Genomic DNA, 26,779 nt, shown 5'->3' with positions numbered 1-26,779 from the left:
CAACTCTCAACAGGTGGCTGCTTAGAGAATGTAACTCTCAAGGCTTTCTCAGCTGGGTTGTTACAGAATGAGACTCCATCACTGTAGCTTTTAGGGTGGACGTCAGTGGTGGGTTTCAAATTTTTTTACTACTGGTTCTGTGGGTGTGGCTTGGTGGGCGTGGCTTGGTGGGTGTGGCAGGGGAAGGATACTGTAAAATCTCCATTCCCTCCCCACTCCAGGGGAAGGTTATCGCAAAATCCCCATTTCCTCCCAATCAGCTGGGACTTGGGGGGCAGAGAATAGATGGGGGCAGGGCCAGTCAGAATTTCTGCTACCAGTTCGCCAGAACTGGACAGAACCTGCTGAAACCCACCTCTGGTGGACGTTTGTTCATAAGACTCTGCATAATAAAATGAGCCCCCAAAAATCCAGCCCTGCTCCCCAGAAGCCCATTTCAAAGAGGACACACGTGAAGAAAACCAAAACCCCCAAACCATGCAGCTCTCTTTACAAGACCAGTTTTCTGCCAAGTCCCTGATCTTAGATCCAATAAGGGATATAGAAGTGGAATTGAGTTAGCATTTATTCATTTATTGTTAATTGTTCTTCTCCTATACTTACCACTGGGCTGCACCTTGTGTGAGGTCCTTTTGGGAGAGGTCAATGTGTATCTGGAAGAGAAACGAAAGGAAGAAAAGTCACACCTGCCTGGAATTCTCCTGGAAGAAGATCCACTGCTATTAAAGGTACAAGCACCGCAATGGCTGCGTTCCATACCTTTCCAATTGGCTCTCCTCGGGACATAAAAGAGACACTGTTTTTAACATAGGCCTCCAGCTTCCTCCGCTGGGCTTCTTCCAGAGAGAGATCCCATTCAAACCTGTTACAAGACCAATGCATCAAGTGGGCACTTACTGCTTTACTGAAGTAGCCTTTAAAAATCCTTAATGATCCTAGGTCCCTTTTGGATGGCTTAGCCTTAGAGGTACAATGAATGAAATAAAAGGATAAGGGTCATTTAACAAAATTTACCTCTAATATTTACCTTTTAATCACCAGAATTGTTGCATCAGTGTGCATTTCCCTGTATTCTGATTGGACTATGGCACCTAATTTCTATCAGTAACTTGAAGAACAGAAACCCAGAGTAACATTTACTTTGCATGAATTAATTCAATGTGAGTTCATGCTCCAATCATGTCTTAACCCCTTCAGTGTATGAACACTTTTAAAAATACGACGAATAGCAAATGTTGCCCTAATTAAAAATGGGCAAATGGTTCGGAAGGTTTGGTTTATGTCAGTGAGGTTCCCAGATCCCTACTATGTATTCTTTCCTGTATCAAGGGTGACCTTTTCAAAGCATACCCCTACTCCCATATTGCTGATTTCTCCCTTACTTCTCATTGAACTCAGGATTCAGGTTTTTCTTCCGTACAGTAGTCTTTTTCTTGGTGACACGAGATTTGTCCGGCAGCAGGATCAAAGAGACGTAGGGATCAGGAGCATCCCTGCTGTTTGACTTGAGGTTTCTGGAATGTGGTCAAAGGAAATGGCTCTTTAAAAAACAAGTAATCTATCTAAATGGTTTAGAACAGGGGTCTCCAACCTCCGGACCATGGCCCAATGCTGGGCTGCAGCCCATTCAGAAACCAGGCAGCGGAAGTGGCGGGTGAGTGTGCGCAAAGCTGCATTTGTGAAAAAGGCACACACACAAAACCACTCCTCTCACCCACCCACCACTGGCCACTCCCGTTTCCTCTAGTCCACCAAGCTGGAAAGCTTGGAAACTTCTGGTTTAGAAAGTAAATAGCTAGGAATCGTTTTAAGATAAACTTGGTAAAGAAAATCAACTACTCAAACAAGGGGAAAACCATAGTTATTTAATAAAACAAGCCCCTTCCCTCCTCATCCATCTATTTTATCATCATTTGTTGAAAAAAAAGCCATAAGCCACCTCTTCTGAGTTGATGGTGACCCACCACAATATTCATACACAAGCGTTCTTCCAGAGCGTGCTGCAAAGCCAGCTGTGTCTGTTTATATTGTCCTCGGAATCATCCCAGATGTAATAATCTGCATTCAGCAGGACTTACTTATTATTTTATAATGTTCTCAGAGAATCTGTTGGTGGAAAGTACTAGACATCCACTAGTACTCTTTTGAAGACAACAAAATCCACATTTGGGATAGAGAGGATCGCCGGTTTAAAAGAGCAGCCAAAGAGCCCATTCATGTTAACTTTGAGCAGCCCTCTCTCAACAGAGGGAAGGATGAGACACCACCTATCCTCAGTCTGCCACACAGCCCTTGCAGCACAACAGTTCCAAGAAGATCCCACAACCTTTTGTACTCTGATTTAGGTGAGCCTGAGGGCAAAGGTTAACCACTCAGTGGCCTCAAGAGCTCTCAGGGAGAGTGCTAACGACCAGATGACTGCAAAGAAATGCATCCTTCAAATCCCCCTCCCCCACTGCTATTTGGTCACAACCTATCCTTCCATCCCCTCACCATCCAGTCTCAACTGTCAGTACCTATCCTTCCATTCCCCCACCCCTCCCCTGCCATCACAACTGATGAAGCATCTTGGATGAGAAGCGAAACGTTTTTGTTCTTTTTGTTCAAGGAAAAAAACAGTCTAGTTGCCTTTTTGAACAAGCACCTTTGAGACAACTATGATCTGGATGACTGAGAATCACCACAGACTACTAACTAGACATCCAGAAGGCAGTGATCAAAACAGAGAAACCTTTCCTGCAATTAGGGGGAAATGTCATCCAAAATGATGATTTAGAATGATCTCCATGTTCTTTAGGTATAGGGAAAAAAATCTAAGCAATCATTCTGGAGGTTCGTACCAAATTCACTTTTTGTTTCTCCTTTCCTCAAACAAATCCATCCTACGGTTGTTACCTGCAGGCATGTATGATCACGATAAGTTTCCTTGCATCCATGTTGTACCAGACAGTCATGTGCAGCTGTCCCAGAGGCGTGTCTGCTAGCTCCAAATTACTGCAGGGCAGAAAGACAAGAAGGGCAGAGCAATATTATAGAAACTCAAAAACAAAAAAACTGGGTCCGGTGTGAGGAAAAGGGGGAGTATTATTACACCCCTTAGTAGCACATGCAGCTTGAGAAACATAATGCAACCATAAGGAACACTGAGGGCAAACGGAGAGATGGACAGGAAGATGCCGTTTGAAAGATCAGAACCAATAGGATGGGGGATGGGGGGCATAAAGGCAGGAGGATTTGTTCTCCACTTGGCAAGAAAAATATGGAACTGAGGCAGCAAACTGCATCGGCGATGAGAATGGTGGCAGGTCGCAGTGGCGGCCTACGTAAGGCAGCTATGAGGAGGGCTGAAAGCAAAAGCCGGAATGTTTTCTGCAACTCTGAGGACTGCAGGGGGAGGAGTAAACTTGCTGGAATTCCCAAAGCCCAGCTGAGCAATGTGCTGCAAGACAAAACAGCAGAAGAGAGCTCACCTTTTAAAGCATCAAATTATTACGTACATAAACAGCAAGCGTTGTCTCTCCCTTTCTGGTAAAAAGCTCCACTCAACCGATCTGCATTAACAAGAGGTTATTCAAAAGCCCACAGTGCACTGCCTTCTGTGTCCTAGGTTCTGTTGACCCTGACTGGATTTCAAGGAGGTAAGTTTTCAATTTCCCCACCCCGTTAAAGAGTTTCCTCAGGGGAGACGGGCCCAAAATCACAGAAGTCTTCTCTGAGGACACAGCAGCCAGAGGCGTGAAAAGACATTTAGGACTGAAAATCAGGTGAAAGGGGGAAAAATAGAATTTCAAGGGAGGAATTACATTTTCAGGCTATCACACTCAGCACTGATTCGACAACAGGGCAGCCTTTTTGCTCCTGAAGGCTGCTTCAGAGGCTCGGAGGAAGAACACGGGTAACAGGTGCTTCTACAGATACCCAGGGAGGCCCACAAACCAACCTCTTGCTTAGAGACTGTCAATTTTTTAAAAAAATAATAAAATTTATTTATTTATTTACAACTTTTATATATTTCTATAGTCTCTAGGTAGTGACTGGAAGAATCTCAAACAATAACAATTACAGTAGAAATAGCAATAGCATGTAGACTTATATACCATTTCATGGTGCTTTACAGCCCTCTCTAAGCAATTTACAGAGTCAGCATTTTGCCCCCAACAATCTGGATCCTCCTTTTACCGACCTCAGAAGGATGGAAGGCTGAGTCCACCTTGAGCCCGTTAGGATCGAACTCCTGGCAGTGAGTAGTGAGTTAGCCTGCAATACTGCATTCTAACCACTGCGCCACCACGGTTAAATGTATGGTTAACATTTAACAGAATCTTGCAAGACTCAAAGCATTTACGCCCTCCTCTCTTTTTAGTCTCTGGAAAACTAAAGAAGGTCCTCTAAGCAGTTTACAGAGTCAGCATTTTGCCCCCAACAATCTGGGTTCTCATTTTACTGACCTCGGAAGGATGGAAGGCTGAGTCAACCTTGAGCCGGTGAGAATCGAAGGGGCTGTCAATTTCTTACAGTAGAAAGCCAGGGAATGTGTGTGTGCATGCACACACATACACACATTTTACTGGTTTCCTGCCATTACTAGCATCTCATGAACTAGATGGTAACCCAGAGTAGCGTATGCTTCATTTATTTGGAGCTACAGCAGATTAGCACAGCAGTCTCTCGAGAAATTATCTTGAGAGAAGAAAAGACTTTCTTCAGATCCAGAATACTTGGCTTTGTGCAAGAAGAGACCGTAGAGCACTCAACCCAAAGAGGAATCGTCTCACCCATCTGCAAGGATTCTGTATTCTATGCAAGGAGTCCTCCTTACCTGTTGGCGTGGGGGATCCGCTGGCGCAGCTCTTGCAAGGAGCCAGAGTCTCCATCTTCTCTGATATACAGCTCAGTCTCTGACCCCTTCTGGGAATTCTCCTCATATTCATCCCCTGCTGCAGCATGGAAAGCCTCCACCCCCGAGTGCTGAGAAATCAGAAGCTGTGGAATTGAGAGCAAGGCGCTTAGAGCCTGCTCTGCCATAGTCCAGACTGGCTTCCCCCCGCAACCCCACTCTTAGAACTTTGAGGTAGTCCAGACAAGAAGTACAATTGGAGCCTCAGCGTTATCGTTATTGTAGCACTGAGCAATAGCGCTTAGACTTATATCCCACTTCAAAGCGCTCTACAGCCCTCTCTAGGCAGTTTACAGAATCAGCATATTGCCCCCAACAATCTGCGTCCTCATTTTACCGACTTCGGAAGGATGGAAGGCTGAGTCAAGCTTGAGCCGGTTAGGATCGAACTCCTGGCAGTGAGTAGCAATACTGTAATACTGCATTCTAACCACTGCGCCACCACGGTTAAATGTATGGTTAACATTTAACAGAATCTTGCAAGACTCAAAGCATTTACGCCCTCCTCTCTTTTTAGTCTCTGGAAAACTAAGGAAGATCCTTTCTAAACGTTTCTCACACTTTCCCCCCATATGCAGACTGAGCTGCCTCTTATCAAACTATTGCCATGGCTGTGGGTCGTCCTCCTGCCTCCCAAGGCCATTCCCGCACACCATCACAGACACTTACCCCAAGCTTTACTCGCATCAAAATCTGGCTAGCAGGACCAGAGTTGCTGAGTTGGAACCAGCGGTCTAGGACGAGCTCTTCTGCAGCTAGCAGTTGTGACAGTGGGAGTGACAGCACACCCAGGCTGTGCCCATCATCCTTGATCTGTGAAGTAGAAATAAAAAGCAGATGGCAACCGTCTGTACCAGGTGGACAATTAATTTTCCCAAGGAGCCCCATGAGAAACTAGGACTACTGTGGAGAGACGTGGCCTGCTCCCACCAATGCCGTGGGCCAGAAAGGAACAGCTGAAGGACCAGATGTGACCCATAGGCCGTAGAGCGCCCAGGTCTGGTCTACGCATACAGCTGTGGAGTAGAGAGACAGAAGGTATGCATCCAAGAAGAAATCCTCTCCTAGCTTCCAGGCTTTTGAGTTGGAAAGAGGCAGCCCTCCTTGAAAGATAAGGAGCATAGCTTCTGAGAAGATACAGTTGGGTCTCCACTCCCTTTCCTTTAAACTGCAAAGAGATTATTCTCCTTGCCTCTTAAAAGATCCTGTGGGAAGAGAAACGTGGTCATGAAGAGAGTCTCCTCTCCCAATTTAAAGGTTATTTGCAGCAGTTTGTTTTGAGGTTTTTGGCTCAAGGGTAAAGATGAGCCAGTTCTTCTTCCCTTCAGCAAGCTTCCCACTCTAGGGAATTCGATGAAAGCCTTGCAAATCTAAACTATTATGCACTATAGCCTTCTCAAGCACCATAGAGGATAGCAGAGCTGCATATCATTTTTTGCATTTCTTCAAAATGCATATAAATAAACCACATGCTGCCTCAACTTTAGCCATTCAATTTCTACAGCGCTCTAAAAAATTACTGTCATTAATGTCCTTTTTTCACAGAAAAAAATATTTTAAAAAATTTCGTTAATATACTAGCCAAGCCACATTCGGAAAAATAATTCTTGAAGGTACTACATGTTAAGAATTTGAGGCATGCCACTGATAGAAGTTATATTCTGATCTTAAATTTATCAGAAAGTTAATAAAGACGAAGAGAATTTACCATATTTTTCGGAGTATAAGACGCTCTGAAGTATAAGATGCCCCTAGCTTTTGGGGAGGAAAACAAGGGAGGGGGGGGAAATCTGCCTCTGCCTCCCAGCAATTTGCCTCCTTGCAGCAAACAGCCTCTTTCAGTTTCAGTTTCAGCACAGCCTGATTAGCACAAGCAGCTGATTGTTGGTTGGATCGGCTTCCCAACGATCAGCTGTTTCAAGCTGCAGGGATTGCCATAGCCTATTGCTACCGCCGCGCGCCCCATTTTCGGCCTCTGCATCACATTTTTTTGCCTCCGTGCACCCCATTTTTGACCTCCGTGCACCCCGTTTTTTGCCCATTCCAATCCCCGCCATCCGAAACGGGCAGAAAATGGGGCACGTGAAGCGGCAATAGGCTATGGCAATCCCTACAGCCTGAAACATCTGATCGTCGGGAGGCCGATCCAACCAATAATCAGCTGCTTGTGCTAATCAGGCTGTGCTGAAGCTGAAACTGAAGCAGGTTGTTTGCTGTTTGCTTCAAGGAGGCAAATTGCTGGGAGGCAGAGGCCAAAGGGTGGGTGCCAGTGGGTTAGCGGGGCTACATTTGGTGTTTAAAACGCACCCTAATTTTCAGCCTCTTTCAGGGGGGGGAAGTGCATCTTATACTCTGAAAAATATGGCACTTGCCAATTCTCCCACCTATAACAGAAGTATATGTTGTTGTGGCAGGTGGAATGCCACAATGGCATTGCTTCAACAACCTGGTTTCCACGTTTGAAGTTTCAATTCCCACTATCAAATCAAGGGACCCAAAAGTTCTCTTCAGTAGGATAATCAAGTAAATGGGAGTCCCACTGTTTTGGTTTGGCACATGTGGATGGTGAAGCAGAAGAGAATATTTGTGGGGAAGAAGTGCCCAGGACACCTACCTGCAACTCTAAAGATTCTGCATGTGGCCTCTTGATAAGGAAGGAGAAAGCTTCATCCCACATGGGCTCTGCTGTCTGAGGGCAGACCTAAGGGCAGAAACAAGCCTTACATTTAAAAAAATACAACAGAAGAGAAAGATAGCATTTGCTACACAATGGCTTAAGAACTCGCACAGAATATGACATCCAATCAAAAGAAAAAGAAGTCAGTTATAACTCAATGAAGCATGGACAGATAATCAAGACTGATCTAACATGGCAATATTCCAGATTATGTCTGCCTTAAGAGGTAGAGAGCGCTGTTTTTCTCTTTGATATAATACTTTTCTTTCATGGTTAAGTAACCTTATATAAAATATCCATCAGTCCTTAATTAAAAATTATCAATTGCATAGTGGAGTTTCCAAATATTTCTTTAAAAAAAGTCTCCTTCTGCAATCGTTCACTGGTGGTAGTGCCAATCCCTATTGTAAAATCTGGAGTTTTGGCCATTCTCTTTCCTCACCCATTACTTGTCCTTCTGCCTTCGCAAGGCATTTAACATATATATTTATGATAACCAATTTGAGCCAGCCCTATTTTATTTCTTTTGGAACCAACAACCAATTGCTTTGCATATTTAATATGGAAGCTGAGAGATCCAATCTTTTGCGGCTCTATCGCTAGAAAACATTCTCCTCCAAGTTACATAGGAAATCTTTATATAAGAAAATGCATGTGTGTGTGTGTGTGCGTGTGTGCGCGCGCACACACCTGTTCATATGTACAAACCCTGGCTTTGTCACAAACCTCCTCATATTGCAGCTTCCTTTTTTTCTCCCCTCTGCCTTCACTTCACCATATTTGTTAGTCCTCTCAAAGGAAAGAGAGGCGAAAAATCACTGAGGAGTTTCCTAATGAAAGTAGTAAATTAGCAATTGCCTGCTAACTGCAATATGTTCCCCTCCTTTGAACTAGTTGCTGGAAGGAAAAATGAGGGAAGAGTGGGAGAAAAATGGATAATGAAAAAACACGCCAGACTGCTTCTGGAACTGATCATAAATTCCTAGGCTGAATAATAGCATTTTATTTGTTACTTCTAAAAGCACATGCATGTTGCCTGGCTTCTATTTTAAATCCACCACTATTCAGTCAACATTGTAGTAAAAAAAACCTCAAAGGAGACCCTGGATGTATTCCCTACCCCCATACTCTATTCTAAAGCCATGATTTACTATCCACTTTCAGCATTATTGTTTCCTTCTTCCCCTTGTCATTACCTTTGTCTTATAGGAGATACCACGGACAGACAGGCTGATGTAAGGACTTGGCGGCTTCGATCCCTTCCGGAGCTGGCGAAATGGGAAAGAGAAAGTTGGTTGATATTCTGCTATTAAGGATATTCACAGGATGGCCCTTTACAAAGACTTTTGTGCATTGGGGGTGCACAGAAGCATGTGGTTAATTTTGGCCTGGTGTCTCTCTGATATTTCAAGAGTATTCTGCCACAGGGACAGCAGAAGAGGAGTATTTGCATGTAGAACTGTCACTGCGTGGATTGGGGAGTCATCGGAATTGAAAAGGAAGAATTGCTATTATATGAGTATACTTGATAAATAACATAATTTACTACCATTTATGCAATATCCCATCTATATACTACTAAATCTCATGACCTTTAACTGGGCAAAATGGTTCATCAGAGGGCAACAATTTTTCAAGCAATGTACCTCAAATGGGCTAACTTACAGAATGTGTCTAAAATCCAGGACCTCCCAAGAAAATGAACTACCAAGAAAATGAAATTTGGGAAAGTTGTGGCTGCCTACAAGGCTACTGGCTACTGCTGCAGTCATGTGAACTTCGTTTTTAAAGTTTCACAACAATTTCCCGGCCAGTCTTGCAATCCCTTGCTCCTTCTCCCATCCAACAACAGTCATGTGATAAGGTCACACTAAAGCTCATACAATCAGGTGCAGTCACATACTGTAGTGACCTGTTTAACAACCGGCATTGTAATTCCAGGCTCATTTACAGTCTTAACTCAAGGACTACCTGTATACCATAGGGTACAAGATTGATAAGGACTAGATTAAAGCAAGTGAATACAAATACACACACACACACAACGATCAAATGGGGAAAGGATCAGACTTCATTCATCCTTCCTAGTATGTTCCAGTTCAGCTACCAAAATGCTTTTGCTGTTTGGAACAGGGCTAATCTCTGGATTAGCTGGGCTCTGAATCAATGGCTGAGTGGGCTCTGAATTCAAGTTTTCCTGGTCCATGAAAAACAATGTTCCAAATTCCATTTCTGCTAGTGTTTTTCTCCACTGTATTGCTCAGAAGACATCAGCAGCTCCGAGTTTCTGGTCATGGATTATTTAGCTGCAATAGCCACTCCTAGAACTAAGAGGCATCTCGTGGAGGGAGTAACATTTTCCTGGTACTCACTGGCAATTCAGCTGCTCTGTCAAGGAAGACAGAGAGGAGGGCAGAAGACAGTTCTTCACTCTTTGGGGTCTGGATCAAGCTGTTCACTCTCAGAACCTGGAAAAGGTGATCAACAGTTAGGACAATATTTAAGTATTTTACCACCCACCATTAGAGGACATTTTGTAAGAATATTGGTGGATGGGCTTATTTCTTCCACGTGTTTCTTTCAAAGCAACAATTATTATACAACACCTTGGTAACCCACATCATGCAATGGCTCATCACAAAAATAGCCCTTTTCATATTCAAGAGAACATGCTGCAAGCAGGAAAAACTGAGGTGATGATCACTTGCTAAGCGGTTGCTCGACTTCACACACCATCAAAGCCAGGGAGGTGACCGTGAGAACACTTCCTCCCAACTTCAGAGTTTAGGGCCTGCGGGTGACCCATAATCCTTCTCGCAGCTCAGCGTCCCTCAGCTGTCTGGCTTTGATCACAGTTATGGCAAAACAAGCAAAGCCAAAGGACAAGACAGTTTCGTTGATTCCCTAAGAAGGTGTTCAGATACTGTGTTCAGATACTTTGTGTTCAGATACAAACGACCTCTGATTCTGGTTTTCACCATGCTTTTCATAACCCATCAAACGAAGAAGAGAAAAAATAAACAACCCCTTTCACAACATGCTGATTTGTTCTCCTAGATATGAAAATCTGAGAATGAACCATAAATGGTGGGAATGGCATTGTTGTTGTTATTGCATCTGAATAGTTTAACCTCTTTACAAAATGAATAACTTTCTTCCCCACCTCCCAATTTCAGTCAATCCCACATGGCATTCTCTTTCTGAAAGCCTCTGTTACCTGCTCCAGCTCTGCGGCACTGGGTATAGGGGGCAGGCACTCCAGTTTCACGTGGAGGCGTCCTGATTTCACGTCTTCTAGAGGGAGCCACTGCAACAGGAAGGAGGTAAGAGCGTCTGGTGGCTGATCAGCATGTCCTCAACCCTGCCCATTGCCATTAAGAGAGTCTCTTTTTATTTAGTTCTTGGTCAGATTTATATACTTCCTTTAAGACTTCAAGGTGATTCCCATGGATATCGTCCTTCCTTTTTCCCTAGACAAGAACATCCTTGCAAAGCAAATTGGGCTGAGACAGAGCAAGTGGTACAAAGGGTAGATGTGAACCTGAGTCTCCTCAGTCTCCTCACGTCTAAAGGTAAACATGAACCTGAGTCTCCTCACGTCTAAAGGTAAATGTGAACCTGGGTTTCCTCAATCTCCTCATGTCTAAGAGTAAACATGAACATGGGCCTCCTTAGTCCCAGTCCAATTCCTTATCTGCTTCCACACACACAATCTTACCTCATCTACAAACTTGTTGATTAGCACACGCTTCAGAGGGATCTTGCACCTGGAGGAAGGGGAAAGTAACAAGAGTCATAGCATTAAAAAAAGGTCTTTCTTCCTTCTACTTCCTCCTTATCAAAAGTAACCTTACTGGGAGCTGAGTGAGCGGCCCAACTCCCCAGGACTAGCTTTCTCTGCCAAAAAAAAAAAAAAAAAAAAGACTAGACAAATGTGGCCATGAGATTAAATCTTTAAGAAAGGAATAGGGAGATGTAATAATCCCTCTTCTATTCCATGCAAAATCTGGGATAACTAAATGCCTTCTTTGGCTTCCCATTCAGAATGAGGGAGCAGTGATCTTTTTTTGGGTCCAATTTTTTTCCTGGCTCTAAACTTACCTCCCCAGGAAATCATCTTTGTCAACATCTTTATCGTACAAGTCGAACTCTACTTCCTGTCCTGGGATGTTACTCACAATGACCTAGGAAAAAAAGTGGATTGTTGTACAGAAGAAAAGCTGGTGGCAGTGATCGAAGTAGAATCTTTAATGAAATAGGAGTGAACGAAAGCTAATATTTGCTCTGATTCCAACTCTCAAATTATTCAGTATATTAAACCAACAATGAAAAAGCTAGGAGGTAGAACCCCATATCCTGGAAATTGGCCCTACTTCTTTGCAAAGAGAAAGGGTTGAGATTCAGTTATTCGTTTAGTTAATTAAATGGTTAGACATATCTATCCAGTAAATAAAGAAACATCCCTTTCTCATCTTCTCATCTTTCCAATTACCTTCTGTTGGTATCTTATGATTAATGATTGTAGCTATGATCTATGCTATACGACCTATCACTTTGCTGTTGTATGTAGATTGAGAGCTTATGCATCGGAGACAAATTCCTTGTGTGTCCAATCACAGCTGTCCAATAAAGAATTCTATTCCATTCCATTCCACTCCACTCCACTCCACTCCACTCCACTCCACTCCACTCCACTCCACGCCTTTCAATTATCAATTCAAGATGTTGTGAGGAAGGCAGGGATTAGTTGCGTACTACTTATTCCCTTTTGCAGATGAGAACATCTACCCAAGCTTGATTGATTTCTAACAAGGCTTTTGCATGGGAGACTGTCAAGAAATCTAAAGATTATAAGCTAATTTGGGAATTAAAAAAAAATCCAACAGCAAACCCTAAATTAAAACATCCATGAACACATCAGTGGCTGATTCTTTTTCTTTATCTTGCTGGTTGTGAAAAGAGGTTTCTCAACTCGCCCTGGTTTCTACTTTGCTACCTATGAATATAATTTCTTTAAAGTTTTGGTAATAAACCAAGGTTATGCACGGAGAATGATACTGCTTAGAATTTCTAACTTGCAAATACTTTTCAACATGCCAATGGGAAAAAATGCACAGAGGCTTCATGGATGGGGAGGGGGGAGGAAGGGGGGGAATGGAAATCATCAAATAGACAATCCAAAACTACCTGGAGTTTGGTTATTTGATTTTTGTTGTTGCTGGGACAGCATTAAAGAAAAAAAAACCCTATTACTTTCCAGTGAGATTTGAATTGTTCTGGCATTTGGGACATGTAAAAAGCACTGAAAAAACTGAATCCCTCATGGAGTTACAAGGGATGTCAGAGTTGGATTTAGGCACTTTATTTGCCAGCTCTGAAGCCATTTCAGAGCAAGGCTTCCAAATGCTCCTCTGTGACAACTTTGGATGAGTGGCAGCTTCTACAAAGATGGACATATATAATAATAGAATAGAATATTGTTCTTTATTGGCCAAGTGTGATTGGACAAACAAGGAAGTTGTCTTCAGTGCATAAGCTCTCAGAGTACGTTTCTAACAGCTGGAAGTGAAATATTTCCAAGACCAATCCCTAAACCAACTATTATTTGATTTTTTCTTTGTTCTGTTTGGATTTGTTCTAAATATATTCAAATGAACATCAAACCAGAAATACAGACTCCTTTACTATTTGATTACTGAAAAAGGTACTTCGCACAAGATGTGTTTCAGAAATCAGACTTGACCAATATTCAGTCAGTCATATTTGAAAAAGAATCTTTTATCTACTTTCTATTGCCCAGATAGGAGCTCAGTTACAAAGTCAGATGCAGTACAAATATATAGTCGTAAAAATTAGTATGATTGTATTTCCCCATCAAATCCAACTCTTTGAGGAGTCAATGATAAAGAGGTCGAGGATGATACAGTTTTAATATATGCGTGGAACGAGATGGGGTGTATACTCACCTCGTAGATCTCGCTCCAGCGAGGATTGAGATCTTCCTTGATGACTCTGCTGCGAAACTTCTGGCCTCCCAAGCGCATCTTGACATATGGGTCTGACTTGCCCTTAATCATCCCACCCATGAAATTATCCTTGGCAATTAGATTCTCCGCTTCCAGCACGTGAATGCGAATTACACTCTGGAATTCAGTGAGAGGAGACACAGTTTTGCATGCCAGATCTATCAACACCATCATCCAACATAATGGGGTTTAATCTGGTTTCCATGGATTTCTTAAATCTTCTCAGTTTTAATTACAGCAATTCAACTCTTTTTAAGCAGGATAGAATAAGGAAGAGACTCAAGTAAGATTCTGAATGCCCAGATCATTTAACTTTCCTAAAATCAGACAGAATTTGGTCAGCAGCAAAAAGGACAAAGGGATGGCCTTGAAGGACAAGAAGAAGAGTTGCTACCAAGGGAACAACCAGTTAACAGGGCTTGAGCCCATTTCAAGAAATTGGTTTGAGTAAACAACTTAATACAGGCCTCTCTCTAGTTCATACAACAATAAAGTGAGAGTAGGAGAAGCACATTCAGATCTGCAAAGTTCTGTTAGGCAGCTGTTACAATAAAAAATCGTTCTATATTCCATTGGTTTCTTGTCTGACCTACTTCTATGATACTATATACTTTGTTAAAAGTATGATCACTATTCTATTTATTAAGATCTGTATTTTCTCTTTACCCACTTCCGAATGGTAAAACACAATGGAATAAAAATCACACCAATTGTAATGAAGCAAAATATGCAAAATCTGAAGCAGTGATAAAAGGCAATAACAAACTATCAGATCATAATCATAGATACAGCTGCCCAGGTCTTTATCTAGGGAGGAGCAGGCTATAATGGGAGCACTGCAATCAGGAATGTGTAAATCTCTTGACTGCATCTACTGGAATTACAGTGCTTGAGAACTGAGTCTGTCTATCTCCCTTTCTCCATCCCTCAAATCTGTTTCTCTGATTACAAATGTATTATAACTTGAAATCAGTATTTGTTATGTGAAAACACATAAGGATGTATTAGGCATGACACAAGTTTCAGATTTATAGCCTTCTGAAGTTGCATCCTGGATTAAATAACAAATAAACTACTTGCTGCAGATGACCAGCAAAAAACTTCCAGTCTGCAACTAAAAATCTACTTTCAAACAGATTTGGAAGTTCTATTGCAGCGAACAGAGTTACTACTATGCATATTGTTTCCTTTTATTTATTTGTTTCACCTTTCTAAAAATGATCTTGACTAATAAATCCACTTCCCAAAAGAGTGTTAAGACTTGTCTCTGTCAATTAGCATGGGGAACCTAAGAATGGGATACAACCCTGAGGGTGGCTAGTGGCTAGAGGCCACTCTCTCTCTGCCTTTTAAACTTTGTTAATTTTTGTATGGATTTTTATCTGGATTTTATCAATTTTTACTTGCATACTGCTCAGTCACTTAGACAGTAAGGCAGCTGTTATATAAATTTGACTAGAATAATTTCATTTATACTTATAAATATTATAAATATTGATATATAAATCTTAATTAGAGTAATTTCATTTATATTGAGCTGTGGTGGCGCAGTGGTTAGAATGCAGTACTGCAAGCTACTTCTGCTACCTGCTGGCTGCCTGCAATTTGGCAGTTCAAATCTCACCAGGCTCAAGGTTGACTCAGCCTTCCATCCTTCCGAGGTGAGTAAAATGAGGACCCAAATTGTTGGGGGCAATATGCTCACTCTGTAATCTGCTTAGAGAGGGCTGTAAAGCACTGTGAAGCGATATATAACTCTTAAGTGCTATCGCTATACTCAAACATATTGTAAATAAATATTGATATATAAATCTAAATATTAATTTAACTTGATATATAGTATTTATTAATTTAATATCAGTTACACAAACAAACAAACAAACAAACATGGGTGCTTATTTGTGCTACCATAACTATCAAAAGACAACCGCAAAGAACAGTTACTTTCTCCATCGTCTTTCATATTCAGAGACAGATAACCAATCTGTGTACGTGACTGAGCCATTCTAGGTATGCGGACTTCAACCCCCAGGATTCTTAGCAATAACCAAAGATGGCAAGGGAATTCTGGGAACTGAAGCCCACAGGTTTAGAGAGTTGGGGAGAGCTGTTATTTTCAGGGCTTCTTGGAGAGTTCTGGCTGGTCGCTATAGAAAACTAGACTAGAAGACTTTTAGCTAGATCCCACAGTGCCAGCCAAATGACTACAGGAAGCTTATGTTCTTATTTTGACTAACAGCAAAACTATTTATGTTTTCATGGCAGCTGGGTTGGGTTATTTTGAGAACAGTTAAGAAGAGGCTTTGGGGGCCACAACATGAATAGCATAACTGAATTTACGTTGATTAAAACTTTGTCCACATTTTCTGTAAAAATAGCAAGACTTAAGGAGGGAATTTCATACTCTCCTTTTTAAAAAGTGAGTTGAAATGTCATTTTGACAAGTTGAAGAGTTGCTTGTTCCTCAATGTCTGTACGATCTTAATCGCCAAGTTACATATGTTTAGTTCATTAACATCCATAAAGAACACCAAATCTGGTCTATCTCCAAGTTTGAAGTGATAGCTTAGAAGAGGGATCCTCAACCCCCAAGCCATGGACTGGTACTGATCCGTGGCCTGTTAGGAATCAGGGTACATAGTTGGAGGTGACCAGTCCATAGAAAAATTGTTTTCCACAAAACCGGTCCCTGGTGCCAAAAGGTTGGGCACCACTGGCTTAGAAGGTCCCCTATCTTACCAAAAGGCATGACTGACTATTAAGGTTGGGTGGGGAGAATGTGTAATCTTACCTCAGTGCCAAAAGTAGCGTCTGGACTGGCCTTGGTGGGCCGAGAAGGCACATCGACACTGCTACCCAGATGGGGACTTTCTGTGACATTCAGATTTCCTGGAGGACGTGGTTTGGTATTGAAACAGACTTCAGGGGCATCCAGATATAATACCTGAAAAAAGTATAGTATGCAATGGAAAATCAGGATAGGCACCCAGGCAAAGAGAAGCTGAGGAACTGCTGACCCTCAACCCGATAATGAGGTTGCAATAGCTGTCTCTCATTAGATATAGCTGCCTATTGCAAACCTGGACACATCCAATTATGGAATGAGAAGAAGTCATTTTAACAATCAAATCCAAACCACTATTAGTACAGGAATGCATATTAGAAATAAATGCAGGCAGTTCTGAAAAATGTGATTCCAGTCCTTGCTTGAAAACTTTAGTGAAGAGACATTCTTGCCTCTCACAGCCGAGTGAACCATGGAGCCAGACAAAGCTGAACTAAGACAAATAGGAGTTTATTTCCGGACATGCAGATTCAAAAGAGATATTCAAAGATCTTCAATGCATGATTCTAGCTCATGGCTAAAGTGACAAGTTCGCTAAACACTTTGAGAAATCCCAGCGGCCTTGTATCCAGCTCTTTATCACCAAAGTCTGATTTGTAGAACTAATATTATAAATCTATTGATAGATCTTATTTAGCCTCTGGTTTCTAGGTTTGTGTACATGACGCCACTTCTTGCCAGGCCCAACCTTGGACTTGTCATTGATGGTGTTGGACCAACACATCAAGTCAGATTGGATGTTGAAGCATAATACTGGGGCTGCTTATATAGCTAGATATACTGCTTAGTCCTGTGGAGTGCAATATAGGTAGTCCTCAACTTATGGCCACAATTGAGCCCAAAATTTAGGCTGCTAAGTGAGAAATTTGTTAAGTGAGTTTTGCCCCATTTTAATGACCTTTCTTGCCTCAGGTGTTAAGTGAATCACTGCATTTGTCAAATTAGTAACAGGGTCGTTAGGTGAATCTGGTTTCCCCATTGACTTTGCTTTTGTCAGAAGGTCGCAAAAGGGGATCATGTGACTCCGGGACACTGCAACCATCATAAATGTGAGTTAGTTGTGAAGCATCAGTTGTCAAGAATGTAAATCACTTGACCATGGGGATGCTGCAAGGGTCACAAGTGTGAAAAATGGTCATAAGTCACTTTTTTTTAGTGCTGTTGGAACTTCGAACAATCACTAAATGAACTGTTGTAAATCGAGGACTACCTGTATTTAAGCTTAACTAGCAGTAAAAGGCATGAATCCCCCTTTATACCTAGGAGAATAAGGCCACATAAATTATTATGCAGAAAATTTATGATAGACCCTCCCCAAACTTTTTTCTTTTCTTGAAAGCAGCTGTGACTGGAAAAGATTCTTGTGCTGCCAGAAGGATGAGATTCTCCAAAGAATTTCCACAATTTTCCCAGCTTCCCCCCTCCCCTCAAAAAACTTGTTCTTGCTACCATATTTTTTGACTATAAGACGCACTGGAGTATAAGACACACCAAGATTTCGAAGAGGTAAACAAGAAAAAAGAAGTTTTTGCCCTCCCCAGCCCCCAGGAACACTCTGCAGGCCTCCCAAACCCTCTGCGCACCCCATTTTCGCAAAAAACGGGTGGAGAGCCTTCTCTGTGGGGGCACCTGCCCTCTGGAATGAACTGCCCCTGGAGGTTCGCATGATCCCCGACCTACATACCTTTCGCCGTGCCCTTAAGACTCTTTTGTTCCAACAGGCCGGGCTGCCTTAGAAAATGAATTTTAAATTGGGTGTTTGTAGCTTTTAACATAAGGGCCAGATTTATATATTTATTTTAAATTGTTTTTTAAATTTTGTGAGTATATGTTGTTTTAATATGGCTGTACACCGCCCTGAGTCCTTCGGGAGAAGGGCGGTATAGAAGTTTAATAAACTAAACTAAACTAAACTAAAAAGGGGCCTGTATTTGGCGAAAATGGGATGCGCGGGACGGGTTTTCGGGAGGCCAAAAATGGCTGTATGCAGTGTATAAGATGCACCAACATTTCCTCCCTCACTATAAGAAAAGATATTTCATCTGCATATTTCTTCACTGCAGCTAGCAGAGATTTTTTGAGCTAATGTGAAGGGGTCAATAAGAACAAAAATTTATGCCCAGTAGATAAAGCCACAAGAGGATTTGGGCCTAGCTCTTCCATATCACATAAAGCCAGGCTTTAAGAATCAGCTAGAAATTTCATTTTAATCTCTGCAAATCGTATTTCTCACAGTTTAAGAGGAGAAACTTTTCCCAACACTCTCTGCTGGCCCCTGATGTTGCTCCAAGAGAAGTAAAGAAAAACAAATCTCAGTTGGGTGGGATGGGGAAATGTGCTATCTTTTTAAATATCCATAAGAACTCATTCACTGTAGCATGTTGGGGAAAGGAAACTTGATGACAAAGTATTGGAATCAGGGAAGAACAGTGGTGCAGTGGTTAGAGTGTAGTACTGCAGGCTACTTCTGCTGGCTGCCTGCAATTTGGCAGTTCAAATCTCACCAGGCTCAAGGTTGACTCAGTCTTCCATCCTTCCGAGGTGGGTAAATGAGGACCCAGATAGTTGTGGGCAATATATCTGTAAACCGCTCAGAGAGGTCTGTAGAGCACTGTGAAGTGGTATATATAAGTCTAAATGCTATTGCTATTGCTATTGCTAAACAAACAAAAAAAGAGATTCCCACTGAAAACAGAAACAGTATAGAATCAATGGCTCTCTCCATTTTTTCCAACTCCTTTTTGAAATAAAACGCTTTGTGGATTTCACAAGTTGGTGTATGTACTGCATTTTTACAAAGAGCTAGAACTGAAGATGAAAGGGAAACCTTTGTATCATTTCCCAAGTCCTAACCCAACCTTAACCCAAAGCTTTTTACCCGCATAATGAGTTTCATGTAGATACGGCTGTTGGGTCCAGAATTTTCCAGCTGGAACCACTGGTCCAGGGTCAGATTATCAGCGCTTAAAAGGCGGGACAAGTGGATTGTGATGGAGCCCAGAGTGGTCTGACGGTTGTCATCTTTGACCTATGGGGTCAAAAAGAAGAATTTCTGCAGCTGCTGTTGTGCCGAAAGTGACTGGATGGGTTTGGAAGAGAATAGGAGCCTTACCTGTATATCAATGTCCTCAACAGTTGGGTCTTGCAGGAAAAAGCGGAAGGCATCATCCCAGACAGGGGAGACAGTGTTATAGACAACCTAGCAGGGGAAAGAAAGAAAGAAAGAAAGAAAGAAAGAAAGAAAGAAAGAAAGAAAGAAAGAAAGAAAGAAAGAAAGAAAGAAAGAAAGAAAGAAAGAAAGAAAGAAAGAAAGAAAGAAAGAAAGAAAGAAAGAAGAAAGAAAGAAAGAAAGAAAGAAAGAAAATTACAATATAGTATTTGGAGAAAAATGACAATGGAATATTACTGCCCTCTGCAGACAGAGTTAGAAACAGCATTCTTTTGATTGATAGGACCGACCTCTCTCGGGAATTAGATCTGGCAAACAGCTTTCTCCACTAGAGCATTTTTTCCTAATATTCAACTGGCATCTGCCTATCTGTAATTCAGACTCTTGTTTTATGTCCTGCATTCTACGATTAATAGGAGGTGTTGATCTTCTTCTGTATGACATAATTTCCGGCATTTGAATAGCATTGTCATAGCCTTCCTTCCTCACTCTTCTCAAAGCCAAATACTGCCAGTTCTTTCAATGTTCACAAGATTTAGTTTCTACTAAGCTGGTTTTGAACTTAATAACAGCTGCCAGGTTACTGGTGGCACAGTACTGGAAGAAGGAAGATCCACCTACTATTGAGGAATGGACATTAAAAGTTGTGCATTTGGCGGAAATGGCAAAAATTTCATCATACCTTAAAGACCATTCAAATGAGAGATATATATCGGAATGGAGAAAATGGATTGATTACATACAGAAGAAGTACCCGAATAAGAAGATTCATATAGCTTATGAATGAAATAATATTAAGTAGTTTATGTTTGTTTTTTCTGAGTTATAAGGAGTTAAGGACCTAGGGAGAATATGAAATGTAATAATTTGTTAGCATATTTTAGTTCTTGGTTTGTGAATGCTATACCCTGTGCTCGTTCTGGGAAGTCTAGGGAGGGGGGTGGGGGGAGGGAGGGGAAGGGAGGGTGGGCAGGGGAGGGGGGCTGAGGGGGGAAGGGTGGGGGGTGAAAATGTTTGTATTTTCCATAAAACTTTTCAATAAAAAAAAAAAAAAGATTTAGTTTCTAGCGCTCACTCATCCTCTTTGTCATGCTTTGCTGTTGCAATGTGAGACAGAGGAGAGAGCAACCTGGCACCCAAATCTCATGCTAAAATTCATACTTGTCTGAAGCCCTCCAAGCAAGCTGCTACCATTCTGAATTTAGATACCCGAACGGATGATAAAAGTTACAACCAGCCTTTCCACCTATGCGCTGTTTCTATGAGATGTTACAATTTGGAGGAAATGGGACAGGATGCATTTCACCTTGTAAATCTACAATGTGCTCCCAGTATTTCCACATATATACAGTACATCAAATGGCTACAAATGGAAGGCAAGTAGAAAAAAAATAAAAATTCTTACCCGGCTCTCCCGAGTGACATCCTGAACTGATAGCTGGACCATAGGATTGGGCTCCTTACTAGATTTCTTCAGCTGAGTAAAGTAAGAGGAGTAAAGGATAGTATTCATTTGGGAAGGACATAGTGGAGAATCTTAGATGACTTAGATGAGGGAATAGAAGGGAAATTTGCAGATGACACTAAGCTGGCAGGAACAGCCAACACCCCAGAAGACAAATTTAGGATTCAAAAACATCTTGATCAGACTTGAACACTGGGCCCTATCCAACAACATGAAATTTAATCTGGAGAAAAGCAAGGTTTTACATCTAGGCAGGAAAAGCCAAAGGTACAAGTATAGATTAGGTGAGACCTGGCTCAAAAACAGTAACTGTGGGAGGGGCCTTGGAGTCCTAGTGGATGGTCACTTAAACATGAGCCAGTTGTGTGTGGCAGCAGCCAAAAAACGCTAATACAATTCCTGGTTGTATAAACAGGCATAAAATCAAAATCACGTGAAGTATTAATACCGCTTTATAAATCCTTAGTAAGACCACATTTGGAATACTGCATCCAGTTTTGGTCATCACATTACAAAAAAGATGTTGAGACTTTGGAAAATGTACAAAAAAGAGCAACTAAGATGATTAAGGGCCTGGAGACAAAAACATGAGAATGATGGCAGCAATTGGGTATGGCCAATCTAGAGAAAAGAAGGACTAGGGGTGACATGATAGCAGTATTCCAGTATTTCAGGGGCTGCCACAAAGAAGAAGGAGTCAACTTATTTTCCAAAGCACCAGAAGGCAAGACAGGAAACAATGAATGGAAACTAATCAAGGAGAGAAGCAACTGGAATTAAGGAGAAATTTCCTAACAGTGAGGAAGGACAATTAATCCGTGGAACAGCTTGCCTTCAGAAGTTGTAGATGCTTCATCACTGGAGGTTTTTAAGAAAAGACTGGGCAACCACCTATCTGAAATGCTATAGAGTAGCGGTTCTCAACCTGTGGGTCGCGACCCCTTTGGGGGTCGAACGACCCTTTCACAGGGGTCGCCTAAAACCATCGGAAAACACCGATAGAGTCTAAAGGTTGAGCAACGCTGATGTAACCCAACCCTGCCTTGGACCTTTAACATACGCGTCTTCCATTCAGCTTGAAGCCGGGAAGGCCGTACCATTCTTCGCAGGCGTGGGGAGGCTATTGAAAGGCAGTGGGAAGATTCGTCTTCCTAGGAACGAATGCAGTTGGAACCGCTGGGTTGGATCTGGGCGCAGGATATATTTAAAAAGTCACCCTTCGGGAGAGGGAGTTTTCCTGCGATATGTTTTTAGCCCTCCCCCCCCCCCATGTCGCTGAGTGGTAGAATCCATTCTCCACCCCTTTCTGTCTGGGCTTTCGGGAGGAGAGCTGCTTCTCCTGCTGTCGCCGCTGCAATTGGCCATCGTTTCCAGGGATGGGTTGCTCCCGGTTCGCACCAGTTCCCGCAAGCCGGTAGCGATGACGAACCGGTTCTCCCCTCCCCCCCGCCCCTCCACCACCCCCACCCCGCGTTATTCTTACCCTTTGTTTGGCCCCACTCCCAATCTATTGCTGCCTCCTGAGTCCCAGCTGATGGCTAGAGGGAAAAAAACTGTTTAAACTCTTGCCGCTGGGCTTCAAAGGGCCACCCTACAGCTGATCAGTGTTAAAAGAAAACAAATGAGTAGCTATGCTAGGGAAAAAATGAAACTGAAAGTAAAGCAGGCTCTGCTGCAACGTGACAAAATGAGGCAGGGAGAGATTTCTTTTTCTTTTTGCTCACCAAAAAAGGTAGGTGCAAACAATGGGAAATTTAGGGCAAAAGAGGAGAGTTTAAGATTTTAAAACACAAAAGAAAAAAAACTGTATTTAACTAGGGAATTGTAATAATTGAGATACTATTAATTGTATATTGTGTTGAAAGCAGAAATGGTTAAGTTGTGGTTTGGAGGAATATATGGGGGAAATTATTTGGTTTATTATTATTGGTAAATATAATTAATTGATTTGTAAGAAATTGGATTGCATGGAAATAATTGGAATATTCATGTTCATATTGATTAATATACAAAAAAGATAGTTATATAACTAAATGATTTATATTAAAATGTTGAATTTGTATTAAACAACTGTAATATTACGTAATTAACCAATGTGAGGATGGATATAAAAATAGATGACAATGGGAAGGGGTATAATATAGAATAGAAGGGAAAAATTGAATTTGATTAAGATTAGAGATGAGGATGAAGGGTAATATTAGTTTTTTAAAAAATAGATGAGGAATAAATATGGCAAAAAGGAAATATAGAAATTGTAAATTTAATTGAAATGTCTAAACACTTTAAATTTGTGAACCGGCCAAATACTCTGTTCAAAGAAAATACATTGTATGTTTGTATGTGTGTTTCTAATTATTGCTATTTATTCATATTTGTTCTCTTTTATTCTTTAAAGTTTAACAATTCATTCTTTATCTTAATATCTTTATATTTGTTTGGGGTTGCCTTCCTTCCCTTTCATCTTTTTTATTGTACAATCTTTCTCTTCAAACCTACAACCTCTCTCTTTTCTTTTCTTCTTACTTTCTTTCCCCCCCCCTCTTCTTCTCCCTACTTCCTCTTTCTTTCTCCTTGTCCTCCTCTCTTCCTCCCTCTCTTACCCTCACTCCTACTCTAATTTCCCTTCCCTTCCTTCCTCCCTGCTCTTCCTTCCCTCTCTTCTCCTTCCTTCATCCCTCTCTATTGCTGTATCCATTTGTGCATATGGATTACTCAGAGGGCTGAAAAAGTTATTTTTGACTGGTCCTTGCACTTTTGACCAGTCCTCGAACTTACGACTGTCCTCACATTTTACGTTTTTTGCCCTATCTTGTCACAATGGTGAAGAGAAGCAGTTGTGAAATGAGTGACACGGTTGTTAAGAATGCTAAAATGGGCATAAATGTGAGGATGGTCATAAGTGTGAGGACCAGTCAAAAGTGCGAGGACCTGTCAGAAATGATTTTTTTCAGCCCTCTTGAGTAGTCCCTAAACACATAGCCATGGCACCCGGTCACATGACCAGCTACCCATGCCCACCCAGTCACATGACCTCCAAGCCATGTCCACAAAATAAGCCACGCCCACAGAACCGGTAGTAAAAAAATTTTAGAGCCCACCCCTGATCGTTTCCCTTCCACTTGGGACCGTTGGTGGGAGAGTGAGTTTGGGGGCGATAGAGTGCAGGCTGAGGATCCCCAAATGTCGAAGGGAAGAACTGGGGCTGGGATCCTCTCTTGGGTTCCTCTGGTTTGCTTGAAATGGAGGGCAATGTAGAGGCCAAATTTCTGGGTTCTTGCTTGCTTTAGAAGCGGAAGGGACCGGTTAGGAGTAGGAAGTAGGGAAAAGTTGAGAGTTTTAGATCCTACGATAACAAGAGATTGCAAAAAAAGAAAAAAAAAGGCAAAATGGCATTGTGTGGCATCCCACGTTCTAGGCCTAGAAAATACTGAAGTTTCCTAAAAAGTTTTTCCTAAAAGAAACTGAAAAAGGTTCAGTTCCTGCCTTTCAACCAGGTGATCGCTTGTCAGCTTTGGATGGATTATTTAAAAAGTTAAAAAAAATAAAATAAAATTGTAGAATTTTAAAGAGAAGATGTTAGGTGGCTATAAAATCAGGGCATCCTGTTTCATTGGGAAAGAGTGGATGGGGTCCATGCTAGTTCCTTGGCATGATAGGTTTTTTAAAAAGAAAAGAAAATGAAATCAATGTCTTTTATCCATAATATTGGCATAAACAACTCTTTTTGGACACTTCCGTTTTTCTCCCTTTCAAAAGTTTTGTGTTTCAGAATGAACTCTGAATGCCAGCCAGGCTGAGACCTTGCATTGCATTATGGGTGTTGGCACGTGAGAGCATGTGAGCGCTCACACGCTTGGACTTTTAGCACGCAACGCCAAAAAGGTTCACCATCGCTGACATATACACACATAGCAACGAAAATAATTTTATGGTTGGGGGGTCACCACAACATGAGGAACTGTATTAAAGGGTCGCGGCATTAGGAAGGTTGAGAACCACTGCTATAGAGTCTCCTGCTTAAGCAGGGGGTTAGACTAGAAGACCTCTAAAGATTCTTTCCAGCTCTATTCTGATGGATTAATCTAAGAACTTTTAGAGATTTTGGATCTGTATCTCATAGCATTCCTTGCTCCAGGCCATACTTTTCGGAGAGTAGTATCAGCATACACTTTTGATGCCCAACCTGTGATGTTCCATTCCTCACAGCTTCTTTCATGTAGATTCCTCCACTCTTAAAACAAGACTTGGGAGGAACCTCTGTTCTTATAGCATTGTTGAACAATTTAGACGCAGCAGTTGCTGGCCACGCCTCCCCCAGCTGATGACGACCTTAACTGGGACTTATTTTGGGGGTAGGGCTTATATTAGGAGCACATCTAAAATCGGGCTGGGGCTTATTTTCAGGATAGGTCTTATTTTTGGGGAAACACGGTAGGCGAGTAGGCTTTATGTCACAGAATGCTTATGTGAAAGGCTTAAACTTTATACCAGAACACCTAAAGATGAAGGTAAACTGCTTCTGCAGTGGGCTAGAGATGAGGTAAAAGTTGTCATGAATATAGTTATCAGTAGTAGAATATGTATTTAGAAACATAGTCTGACAAAATTTTCAACAAAAAAGCTCCCCACCTTTCATTTATAGAACTTTAACTTAAGAAGAAACTCAACGCAATCTTGGATGACTTAATAAGCTGATCAACCCTGAAGTTACGGTAATTTTGTCTACTTACATTAACTAATGCACAGGCCTTTAAATTTTACAAGGTGATCAAACTTAGGCCACATGGCAGAATGTTTTCTGTACAAAGCTGCATCATGCAAGCTGCACTGCAACGAGCTCTTTAACATCTTTTACAAGTTTATCTCTCGTGTTTATTGGAACAGGTCTACCTTTTATGTACCTGGACTACTGATTTCTAAGTAGCAGTTACAATATAAACAAAGAAAACACATACACAGAAAGAGGAACACTGTGGCTAAAACACTGGTGCTGGTCACAATAGGATATTTATGATCATATTTTTATTATAAATAGTTGTAAACTAACTAGAGTCCAACATAATGGAGGTAATGTATGAATTTCATGTATAAATAAGTGGCTTAAAAAAAGACATTTGCTTGTGACTGCTTTGCCCCATCGTTCTGCCCATGCTTTCCCAATTGTTGCAATTCCCAGAGTTTCCAATTTTGGGATAGGACAAACTTATCAACTTTCAAATTCACACCCAAGCTCTGCCCCATTTCATATTAAAAAGTGACTTTGGGTGAAATAAAGGAACCTTTTGAGAAGGAAATGTTATCTTGTGACTACTCACTGGCAAGTCTTGTGCTCTGTCTAAATATATCATCAAGATGGATGCTGACGGAGGATCTGGCTTTGAGGAGATAGTTTTGTTCCACTGAAGAACCTTCAAACAGCATATAAGAAATGTATCAGCATTAATTAGCATTTTTACACAACATCTAGAATATTTATATCCTATAGCATATCTCCCATCTCACAAAAGACACCCAATTGTGGCTCTCAACATAGTCTTAACAAGATAAGATGTTTACAAGCCATTTTTCATTTTAAACTTTCTTCTAAAGTTGTGCTCATCTTCACACCAGTTCATATCAGGGCATTTTTCCGAGATTATTCCCCCAACTCCCCAGTTAGTTTCCCATCATGCCTTCCAAGCCGCAGAACCCTGCTTG

General features: G+C 41.6%; 1 protein-coding gene across 1 annotated transcript in view; it reads right to left on the bottom strand.

Annotated features, from left to right (window-relative positions):
• ESYT1 (extended synaptotagmin 1) overlaps window positions 1-26,779 on the bottom strand; it is a 79,841-nt gene that overhangs the window by 5,314 nt on the left and 47,748 nt on the right. The window contains exons 13-30 of the mRNA XM_060688897.2: window positions 26,398-26,490; window positions 21,020-21,091; window positions 19,558-19,644; window positions 19,324-19,473; window positions 16,392-16,544; window positions 13,541-13,717; window positions 11,676-11,758; window positions 11,293-11,341; window positions 10,792-10,881; window positions 9,947-10,042; window positions 8,771-8,842; window positions 7,512-7,598; window positions 5,567-5,710; window positions 4,820-4,983; window positions 2,896-2,994; window positions 1,383-1,514; window positions 760-862; window positions 604-653 (exon numbers count right to left, since the gene is read on the bottom strand). Coding sequence (XP_060544880.2) covers window positions 604-653; window positions 760-862; window positions 1,383-1,514; window positions 2,896-2,994; window positions 4,820-4,983; window positions 5,567-5,710; window positions 7,512-7,598; window positions 8,771-8,842; window positions 9,947-10,042; window positions 10,792-10,881; window positions 11,293-11,341; window positions 11,676-11,758; window positions 13,541-13,717; window positions 16,392-16,544; window positions 19,324-19,473; window positions 19,558-19,644; window positions 21,020-21,091; window positions 26,398-26,490 — 1,901 coding nt within the window. The remainder of the gene's footprint in view (window positions 1-603; window positions 654-759; window positions 863-1,382; window positions 1,515-2,895; window positions 2,995-4,819; window positions 4,984-5,566; window positions 5,711-7,511; window positions 7,599-8,770; window positions 8,843-9,946; window positions 10,043-10,791; window positions 10,882-11,292; window positions 11,342-11,675; window positions 11,759-13,540; window positions 13,718-16,391; window positions 16,545-19,323; window positions 19,474-19,557; window positions 19,645-21,019; window positions 21,092-26,397; window positions 26,491-26,779) is intronic.

The sequence above is a fragment of the Pantherophis guttatus genome, chromosome 2 (genome assembly GCF_059756535.1).
Source record: "Pantherophis guttatus breed Tessera chromosome 2, ASM5975653v1, whole genome shotgun sequence".
Lineage (NCBI taxonomy): Eukaryota > Metazoa > Chordata > Lepidosauria > Squamata > Colubridae > Pantherophis > Pantherophis guttatus.
Note: the sequence above shows the minus strand (reverse complement) of the source record. Positions and strands in the feature narration are given on the sequence as shown.